The sequence below is a fragment of the Atta colombica genome, unplaced genomic scaffold (genome assembly GCF_001594045.1).
Source record: "Atta colombica isolate Treedump-2 unplaced genomic scaffold, Acol1.0 scaffold38, whole genome shotgun sequence".
Classification (NCBI taxonomy): Eukaryota; Metazoa; Arthropoda; class Insecta; order Hymenoptera; family Formicidae; genus Atta; species Atta colombica.
In genome coordinates, this window is record NW_017259490.1 from 1377593 (window position 1) to 1389358 (window position 11766).

General features: G+C 35.7%; 1 protein-coding gene across 1 annotated transcript in view; it reads left to right on the forward strand.

Annotated features, from left to right (window-relative positions):
* LOC108690916 (pituitary homeobox x) overlaps positions 1–11766 on the forward strand; it is a 38058-nt gene that overhangs the window by 20411 nt on the left and 5881 nt on the right. The window contains exon 3 of the mRNA XM_018198468.1: positions 1426–1679. Within this exon, the coding sequence (XP_018053957.1) occupies positions 1426–1679 (254 nt within the window). The remainder of the gene's footprint in view (positions 1–1425; positions 1680–11766) is intronic.

Consider the following 11766-nt stretch of genomic DNA (forward strand, 5'->3'; position numbering starts at 1 on the left):
GTAAAAGATATCAATAGATATCACCTGAGCTGTGAAAATCAATAATGTAGATAACAGATCGATGTGTACGTTTGTAAACACACATGAGTCTGAGTGCGCGAATTTTACACGAAATAAGTTACGAGAAATCATTAACGATTTACAATTTAAAAATTATTTTTATTTTATCTTTGTTAATATTTTTATATTGGAGATTTATTAACTCTAATAAATCTCCAGATTATATAATACTATTAAAATTTATACGATATTTGATTTTAGAATTTTCATTTCTAGATTTATATCATTTAATTATCTAAAACCTAAAAAGATTATATTGCCAATATTTTCTTTGATGTCATTTTGATATTATTTTCGCGGAAATTATGTATTATAAAATATTATAAATAATATTTAATTCAATCTGTTTGATAAGAATATGTCCGGTGCACATCCGAAAATTATTCATTATAATAAATTGAAAGAAATACACATATTACTTGATAAGAATCGTGATGCTTTATTATTAATTTATCCAGTCACTTTTATTATCAATAATTGTCTGACATCTCTGAGCATTCTCATTAATTTTATGATACATATTCTTAAGATAAAGATGTCCAGATCAATCGAATTTGTCGAACTAGATGTTTAATCATTCAAATCTTCTTTTTACTAAGTTCAAGCTTCAATGCCCAAACATTTCTAACAGGATTTGCGTTCGGTGATTGTGATGGTCAATCCAGTATGTGAACGTCATTTTCTTATTTCCACGCAGAATAAAAATATCTTCAATATTTCCTATTATTGTTCTCTTGTAATAATCAAAATATTTGTTTTTCTTTCTAATCAACTTTTTGATAGATACTAATAAAGCTCTCTCATATATTTTTATCAATTTAGCGATTCAAATTATCTGTAAAGATATATATATATATATATATTCGAAGTGCCAAAGCTGTGCTTTGAGAAATAAATGTGAATTTTTATCATCTATTTAACGATGTATAGATCCATAATGTACATAAAATAAAGCATTCCTATAGATGTGAAGTAGGAGAGTGAATTTGGGCACAATTTTAGCTGTTCCAGAATGCTAGTACTGAATGATATGCAGGAAAATGCCCAAATACACTTTCATGCGTATCATATTTGATTAGTTGCTTCTTTTCGGATGTACATAGAGAAACATGGCTTCAAATCGCGATGCATATGCAGTACTCACGAAATATGTTCTTCTGTCACTAAGATTGAACGGTATAACTTGAATCTTCTTTATAAAACATCTTAGGAGAAAACTCTCTATTTGTTCCCGTTGGAATTTTCTATCTAACGATTTCCAGGTAAAAATTTCGCTGGACACGCTCGTATCAAACAAACTAATGACTCCTACATTTGAGATGCTTGATAATCTTGTCGAAGATATGATACCTTAACACTTTTCAGGTGTACGAACACCACCAGAAGTGAAACACGAATTGGGTGCTGCTGGTGGCGTTGTTTCTCCTGGAGTAGTTGGAGTCAACGATACTGATGATAAGGATGGCAAAAAGAACAAAAGGCAAAGGCGACAAAGGACACATTTTACGCAACATCAGCTTCAGAATCTGGAGATGACGTTTCTGAGAAACCGGTATCCAGATATGTCAACCAGAGAAGAGATAGCTTGCTGTACGAATCTTACGGAAGCTCGTGTCAGGGTAAGAGAATTTACGACATCACGATTCACATTGAAGAGTTAAATTTTATCGTATGCGTTAGAATCGTCATAAATATCTTATTATTTAAGATACATTTCTATATAAAAAAAAGGACGATTCGTGTAATGACTAAACGGAACATTTTCCTCAAAATTTTTAGATGTATTTAACTCGATTTAATAATTTAAATTAATTAATAAATAATAAAAATAATGGTATAATTTATAAATTGACAAAAGCTAATAGAGAAACTTCAGATTTTATTTCGTTCTATATAATAATTTGTATAATCGATTTTAATTCGACTTTCAAGTGTACATTGTAAAACATTAACGACTCGAATATTATTTTCTTAAAATTATTTCGGAAAAGCGAAAAATGTAACAGTAACATTCGTCGTCCAAAAGTTTGAGCTCGTTATAAATGAAGCAATAATAGACACTCACAATGGATGCATTGAAACATCATGAAGGATCGATTACAAAGGCAACAATCTGCTGACCACAGATGATATCTTATGCATTAGTGAAGTATACGAACGGTTTCTACAAGATATATAGAAACGACGAAAATGATGAGATATTTTACATATTATAAAACTTTAATTAAAACTTCCATATAAAAAGTTTTAAATTAACAGTTTCTATATACTTATTGTATATAAATCTACTTAATCGGAAAATATAATCAAATTAGAGACAAATATAAATATAAACTTGAAATTATATTATAGCTGAAAATTATAAATATGAATAAAATTATATATATGAAGAAAAATGCCTACACATTGCACACACGCAATAAAATTTATCTATATATAACTAAGCTAGAAATTCGAAATTTTATAAATCTGTAGTTAGAATTTTATATATAATCGCGTTTTTAATCCAAACGATCACGTATTATTATAATGACTTCAAACACAACAAACGATAATATAGCGATCTAAGATTGTAAAGGCAAAATACTTTTCGTTACAAAGTGACGTCGAAGAAACTAGACCGTTAGAGAAAGTTCGCAAATCCGTAAGCGCTGTATAAATTACTATAAATTCTCATGCCATGGTGTCTCGGCGACTTGATTCGCGGACAAACGACGGATCGCGCACAGTCCAAGTCCGAGTGACTTTGAAATGGATCAAGCGAGTGGCCAGACATGCTCTTCGAAATCCCGACGGCCTGCTTGCGTTTCATCGAGACGTTCCGGCGAGTGGTCGGCATCGCGAGATGGCAAAAGCGTGAAAGAAGTGTGTGTGAACAAGACATGGCAGAAAAGGGGGAGGACACTGGGATAGAAGAGAGTGGGCAGATAGGAGGTCACATGGGGAAAGAGGTGAGAGTACCGCGCAGGCCGCAGGGGAGGCTTTGCGCCAGTAAGCCCTGGTGGATTTATAGAACCACACATAGCGTGGTACGGTGTTCCCGCCACGGTGCTATACGCCATGTACCAAAACGCTGCAGATCCCTGGCCGTCGCTCGTTCGCAAACTGTAACGCCATTATGGAGGCATACTTCATTTTAAATCTGCCTTGGCGCGCGCTTACTTCAAGTACAAAAGACATTCTTCCACATGATCCTCATTAACTCCAAGTTTAATTCATACTGTTTGTCGTAATGGAAAATAATAGAACTGTACTTTAGAAGAAGCTCGCGCGCATTCAAATTTTATTATGAAATAAAGGAGAGGCTATTATAATGTCCTAGCGAATTATTTACGAATAAAAGATATCTTAAAGTTTTGAATTCAAGTAGTGTAGTACAAATTTGGTTTCCAGTGTAGTGTGTATGCTATCTTTAAGACTCGTTTTCTCAACGTTTTCTTAAACGTCATAGAAACCCCCGGTACCGTATAAAAGATCCGCGAAAACATCATATTAAAGAGAAGAACGAAGAGAAAAGCACTGAAGAGTCGATGAGAGGAACAGGACGAGAGGCAAAATGGAGAGAGAGAGAGAGAGAGAGAGAGAGAGAGAGAGAGAGAGAAACAGCGAGAAAGAGAGGTCGAGCGCGAAGCCGGGTACAGTTATCTGCAAAGAGGCAGGCGTATGTTTCGGTCGGTGGCAGCAGAGCGCGGCTGTCCGAGATAATCCGCCGGTGATTAAGACCATAAATCCATCGGCGGATTAGTATGGTTGCACCGCACACCTCGCGGCGGCGCTCTGGCTGGTGCACGAGAGTCGCTCTGTGCTCCAGCCTCCAGTGCGCTGCTCTATCTTTCTTTCTCTATTCTCTATAGGTTCTCTCCTTCTCACTCGCTCACTTCCTCTTCTCTATCCAATTCCCGCTCCCTCTCTCTCTTCCTCTGCCGCGCAATCATCTACCCTCCTGGACCCCTGATTGCGGCGCAACCGACACACATCCAGTGTCTGTATATCTCAGCCTGGTTCGAAGGGCAAAGGGGTTGCGAGAACGAGAGGGATCGAGAGAGGCGAGGGAGAGAAGAAGAGAGAGAGAGAGAGAGAGAGAGAGAGAGAGAGAGAGAGAGAGAGAGAGAGAGAGAGAGAGCGCGGGAGAGAGGAGCCGAGCTTACACACCATGGGAATGGGAAATGGGACGCCGCGGAATATAGGTGGACACTAACCGGTATGAGAGTGAGGATTACCGAGTGTCATCCGTATTCGGCCGGGTTAGCGGCTGTCAGCGGCCAATGCTATCGCTATATATCAATTATTACCTTTAGCCTCGCCGCACAACGCTCGGCTGCATTCCGGTACACACACTCTGCTACACCGCGATGCATCGCCCGCCCACCCGCCGTATCTCATTCGCATCACGCGGTTCGATTTGCATCGCGACGCATCGTATGCAAACGCGATGCACGACCGCGCCTCTCGCATCTCCGATTCGACCCGCGCTTCCACGGTTACGCGGGTTTAACGTTGAATCCGTGGTAGCTACTGGCTGCCTGGCTTGGTCGTTCTGATGACATCGCCAGCTCGTAAGTTCTAGTGGACGCGAAAAGTACTGCGTATAGCGGTTGTCTTGAGCTTTCGAAGGGAAGTAACGATTAACGGAAAAAAATAGATAGTGGTACTGTGTTCATACAGTGTTAGTATTATTGCAGCATTAGTGTTGGGAAAATAAATAAATGTAAAAAAAGAAATGTAAAGGTGACCCTACACAATTAATAATACCGATCAATAACATTGAATCGATATTGACAGTACGCATCAATATTTTTAGTATTTTTACAGTCTTATACGATCAGTATTATTGACAATATATTTCACTTTAGTTTTACATACATTATCTATTGTACTGTGACAGAGATTCTAATAAATACGATACTCGAGAATCAAAATCCAGATCACCATCAGTATTCTACATTAATCCATCAATATTAATCATATACGATCAGTAATATTATCAATATTTGTTAATACTGACAGTATTATTGATCGTGTAGAATCACCTTAATAGCAGTTGCACTCGTAATAATGAATTATGCTATTAATATAATAGCGTCGAATAGATAGTGACGACATTCTTGTAATGAGCGATTTTAATAGCTTTTTCATATGTAACAAGCGAAATGACTTAAATATAGATTAGCAAATAAACTAAATCAAACACATTTAATAAAGTTGAAGAGTTCGTGATTCAAAATCTCTTACATATAAAAAATTCAAAGTGAAAAGGTAAAATAAATCTAAATTTGTAAGATATGCAGTTATTTAATAAGAGCTCACTTTAAATATAACTGCACATTTAAAGAAGAGATATAAAAAAGTATACGCTTTGAAAGCTTCAACTAAATACTAAGTATTTAGTATTTATTATTATTATTTAGGTGTACACATATGTTTAACATGATATACGATAAATTGACAGTTAGATTCAATTTAACGTTAAACATCGTAAGTTTTTATCCACAAAAGACTCCCTTCGGTCCCAAGTTCGGCTTTAGAACGGGTCGAAGCAGAAATACGATCGGCTTTACGGTAATGTCCGAGAGTGGCCGTTTTCAAGTTAATATCACGTTGAACGAGATGAAAAATGGCAAAGGACGAGCCGCGCGTATTCCACAGGCGAATCAGGATTCGAATCGGCGGCAGTTAATCTTCTATCGGGTATTGTATTTTTGATACAGAGCGTTGCAATGCATTCCGCAATTCTGTCGCAGACGCAGAAGCTTTTTAAATTTTTCAAAAATTCAGTGCTTGAATTTAGTGTAGCCAAACGTATTATATGAGGTGTGAGTTATATTAATTGTAAGCAAATAATAAACTAAAAATAGTTTAAACTATATTTTAGCAACGATCTCTCTCAGATATATATGTATATTTTGTTACGTTAAAGAAGAGATTATGATATTATGACTCTTATAGGTATAATGGCTCCTCTTAATATTTCCGTTATTTGATAGCAAATAATTCTAATGATTATTCATGGAATTATTTATTCAGTAGCTCGCTGCCGTACCATTACACTATGGCGCTTATATGCCAATATATACAGTACTTAGCATCTATTATAATGCATTTTTATTTTCAAACATTTCGAAATGTTTCTCTCTCTCTCTCTCTCTCAAAATACGTTTTAGAATTTAATTATAAAAACTTTCTCATTCTTCTTATTATCAAATACATGCACACTTGAATGTTTTGTTTGTTACTTCACATTTTATTTGGCTATATACATTTCAAATTATGCAAAATTGAACAATAGCATGAAGGATATTTTGCTAATATAATTCTATAAGAGTGGTTAATGACGGCTTCTTTTCCGAGGTTTCCTTTTAAAAATAATTATTCGATAATTTGATTATAGCTTTATTTACTATATAATACTATATAAATATACTATTGTATATTTGCTATCTTGATTTTGCATGATATTGAATTATATATACGCGGAAGAAGTTATGTATATACATTTGCATATATTCTGCAATTTTTATTGTAAATATATATAATTTTATAAAGTACTATATAGATATTTTAAAAATTTTTTAGATTTATTTTTATAAAGAATCACATTACCATTCCTATTTCTTTTCGATTCATCATACAGTATCGTAACAATTTTAAAAATGATGTCCTAAGTACTATTTAAATAATAATAAGTTTATATATTGGGAGTACAAATTAGTTCGATCCGTTTCCCTAAAGATGGCTCCAGCTGTTATGAATGGTTCATAGTGATAGCTGATTTTGGCGATTTCAGAAAGGTTAAACATCTGCTAATAATATTCAGTTTATATCGCTTTGAGTTTCATACAAAAACCTTGATTTTTACTGTGTTTGAATGTCGAATTTTGTGTTAACCAAGCAACGGGAGATTTTGATTTTCTGCTTTAATTGGAAGAAAAGTGCGACTGAAGCCCATCGAATGCTTGTCGAAGTTTATGGTGACACTGCTCCAACTGATAAATCATGTAGGGAATGATTTCGACGTTTCAAGGATGGAGATTTCAGCGTTGAAGACAAGCCTCGCTCTGGACAGCCAAAAAAATTCGAAAACAAAGAATTAGAGGCATTACTCGAAGAAGATCAGAGTCAAACGCAAGAGGAACTTGCAGAATCATTAGGGGTAATTCAACAAGCCGTTTTTGTGCGATTGAGAGTCATGGGAATGTTTTAAAAACAAGGAAATTGGGTGCCTTATGAACTGAAACTGAGACGTTGAAAGGTGATTTTTCACTTGCGAACAACTGATTCAAAGACAACAGAGAATAGATTTTTTGTATCGGATTGTGACTGAAGATGAGAAGTAGATATTCTACGACAATCCCAAGAAGAAAAAATATTACGCTAAGCCCGGTCAATCGTTGCCATCGACCTCAACATCAACACCACGGCTGAACATTCATAGTTCGAAGATCATGCTCTGTATCTGATGGGACCAAAAAGGTCTTGTTTACTATGAGCTGCTGAAACCTGGCAATTCCATTACGAGCAATCCGTATCGGCTATAATTGATTCGTTTGAGCCATGCATTACGAGAAAAACGGCCGGAATACGAGCAAAGACATGATAAAGTTATTTTTCTTCATGACAACGCTTGGCCTCATGTCGCTAAAGTCGTAAAAAAAATATTTGGAAACGCTCAAATGGGATGTTTTACCGCACCCGCTGTATTCTCCGGACATTGCTCCTTCTGATTATTGGTTGTTCCGAAGGATGCAGCAAGTCACCGGTTCACTTCTTTCGCAGAAATCGAAGCCAATTGGCTCCAAAATTGAATCGCCTCCAAAGATGAGTCATTTTTTCGAGATGGAATTCGAAAATTGCCTGAGAGATTGGAAAAAGTAGTAGGCAGCGATGGACAATACTTTAATTGATCTGTTCATTCATTTTGTTTTGAAATAAATGCATTTTTGAACACAAAAAAATGGACCGAACTAATTTGTATTCCTAATAATAAGTTTACATAATTTTAAGTTTAAAATCGATTTAACTTTGACGAATGTTAGAGGTCGTAGTACTTTTCTCTTCTATCAAAATTTTGCGAATCGGAATAATATTATAATATCTTAAGTATATATCAATTTTTCCTGGTAATCTTACGTAGTCGATATTTTTATATCTCGCACGACCAGAATTAAAGTCAAAAATTGCATAGATTTTCGGATAATAATTCAAAATCGATAAATTAATCATTCTTCCGGTGCCAAAGGTTTATCGAGATAAGAAATATTTTTTTAAATTTTAACGGTCAGTGATCTTAATTCGTAGACAGAAGATATACGATCTGAACAGATACATATACGCAAAATAAAATCGTTGTGCTTGGTTGTTCACAAACAGTGAACAACCAAGTTGCAGTGAAATAAAAAATATAAGACATAAACAAAGGAAAACAGGATAAATGTATCAATGAATAAAAAAATATATTCTCTCTCTCTCTCTCTCTCTCTCTCTCTCTCTCTCTCTCGCCTGCTCGCTCGCTCTCTTTAAAATATATAACGTGAATATCTTTTTTCAGAATTAATTTTTTTCATGTAATAAAATTAACGATTTGAAAATTAATCAACACATAAAAGATAAGTACAAATCTAATATAATAAAATATTATTTGCATTTCATAGAAATTTTGTTAAAAAATTATATATATGTATAGATAATGAATATAAAAATATATCTCTCTCTTTTGAATTATCATTTATTGATACATTTATCTCGTGATATTTCCTGTTGACATTTCAGTCAGTTGAATTAACGAAGGAAAACAAGGAAAAGGGTGGAACTGTGTAATCCTAACAAGTTTCGCAATAAATTCTCACGAGCACTTTTACACCGATACGCGGAAGAACCGTGGCCTAACGGAGTCCAATGTAGCTAAACGAATAAAAAAAAGGAACGGAAAAAAGTGTATTTAACTGGAAACGAATCGGCGGTGAACGCGGGCAATGAGCCGTAACTATTTATAAATTACAAAGAAATGGAGAAGCCTCGAGAGGTAGTAGGACGGGGACGGCCGCGGCGGCGGCATTAAAAATCACGTGTTCCGCTTGAGCTCATAATCTCGTATAATCTTTTGCAAAGTTGTTAATACTCGCGGCTTACGGGTGTTAATTTAATATCCATACAGGTACGCCGACATTGAATATCCGAATCCCACCGGCTGTGCAGCTGTTACGGTCCACCAGCACAACGATAAAAAAATCCATAAAACTACTCACTCTGTGCGAGAGAGAGAGAGAGAGAGAGAAAGCCCAGCTTCCCATTCTGTGTCATGCGCGCCGATTCGTACGCCGTTTGTATCGCTCAGCGCCGCCCTCCGCGATGCTTTAACACGAACGATTTCTCGTTTCCATCGACTGTATCCTTCCGATCTGCGTGAATGTTGCAAAGCACAATAAAATACAAGACTAAAACATAAGTAGTTCAAATAGAAAAACTTTGAGCAAAAATTCCTACGTAACTTCTCGATTTTTAGCTCTCAATTAAAAGTGTCAATTCTCAAAAATGTTTTTCGGACTTGTAATTGTTAAGATTACTTCGTTTGTGTTCACATAATTACTGTATTGTAGTACCTATTAATATTTCTCAACTTGATTTGAACATCCTTTTTAATACTTTTAGAATAAATTTAAAATTAAGTCACTCTTTTTCAAAACTGGTTCAATTTTTTAAATAAGACTCCATTCCAAAGAATTTAAAGAGTCTACATATCGATACGTTGGAACTAAAATAAGCGCTATATACACAAAAGACATAAAAGAGAAATATTAGGTATTCAAAATAAAATTTCTTTTCTCTACAGTCTGAACTGTCTGAAAAATATCGACTATTCTTATCCCAAGTTGTTGATATATGAGTAAACGTTCGTTGTCGCGGACGTGACGAATTTTATTCGTATCCACTCCTGATGGCCGATGGTTTGCCGTGTTTGCTGCATATTCGCCGACCGATCCTACTCTCGAACATACACGCGTGCGCATCGATGCAACTACGTATGCAACGTACGCAGTGTAGTATGCAACGATACAAACGCAGCCGTGTCCCGTTTTCCCCGTGTCGGACGTGGCCATTCTCACTGATCCATCTCGACGTTATAGCGAGATTTATGGAGACGCCACTGTTGGAACCCGAGACTGAGACCGGGTGTGGAGGGCATGTGAAGAAGTAAGAAAGAAGACGAAGAGAGGGAGCAACGACCAGAAGACGGAGAGAGTATTTCGCATGCGAAAACATGTATGGATAGAGCTGTAGAAAGAAAGAGAAAGAGAGATACGTTCAGGACAAGAGGAAAAAAAAAGAGTATCTCAAAGCTGAGATAGAAAGAAATACTGTATGGAGAGAGCGAGAAAAGAAGGGGGGGAAGGGGAGAGAGAGAGAAAGAGAGAGAGAGAGAGAGAGAGAGAGAGAGAGAGAGAGAGAGAGAGAGAAAGGAGAATTCATCCTGGCAGCCATGATGGTCGCGGTAAGCGCATAGCGAGTCTGCCATAACGAACAGCTGCCTTCTTCGTGTACCGAAAGTATTTATTTTCTCGCGAGATGAAGCACTTAAAAATTACTGAGATGTTGTTTCGCAAAACTGTAAGTGGGATTAATTGGTTCTGAGCGAATGGCAGGGCGCTCAAGAATATCGACAGAAATTAGTAGTGACAACTTTTCTCTCGCTCCCAGCGAGATGGCGCAGGCGAGAGAAAGCGGATGTTGTTATAAATCGCAGACGGTGTCGCGAGAGCTTTCGCAAAGAGATGTAGGAGTAGTTCAAAGTTACGAGTGGCGAACCGCTTATTCCCGACAGACAAAAGGTTTCCACCTTCGCACCACCGTCAAATCCCCGCGAAGCCCCGGATATCCGGCGGTATACTTCACGGAATTTACTTTTAACGAAGTGGTGTCACGCCACCGCCGTCGTGTTTTCGGCGCATAAATATCGATGTCGCACCTGTTTGTTCACCGCAATAATTGCTCGCCCTTTTTGTAACGGCAATTATGATTTTTCTAACGTAATACAACACGACCAAATTAGGTAATGATGAAATAAAGGCTATTTGAATAGTGATAATGCGGTAATGTTAATAATGAATATTCAATAATGTCGCAATTATGACATATGCGATATAATATATGATGCACGATATTAAATTCTGGAAAGCAAAAAGTAAAGAAATAATTACTTTTGAAATTGACAAATTAAATGTAAAAATTTTATGATATATACTTCTATTAAATATTAAATGTGTATTAAATATATGTTGATCAAGAGATAAAGCAAGATTTATTAATTCGTAATTTTTCAATATATTTTGTCTGAATATTCTGACGCATGTATATAATTTATTTCGTACATTTCATACAATTATAATGTTTTTTAGTAATGTTTAAAATTTAATAGTAATGTTTAAAATTTAATAATATTTAATAATAATAAATTATTTTAATTAATTTAATAATAATAAAATTAATTTAAATAATAAAAGTTTAAAAATGATTTTATGAAGATTTTATGAAGTAAAAACATCAAATTATATTGCATGTAAGATTAATATTTACAGTATTCAAGCGAGACTGATGTAATTGATGTGTATGTGTATTGTGTATGTGTGTATGCGCATGTGTGTGTGTGTGTGTATGTGTGTGTGTGTGTGTGTGTGTGTGTGTGTGTGTGTGTGTGTGTGTGTGTGTGTGTGT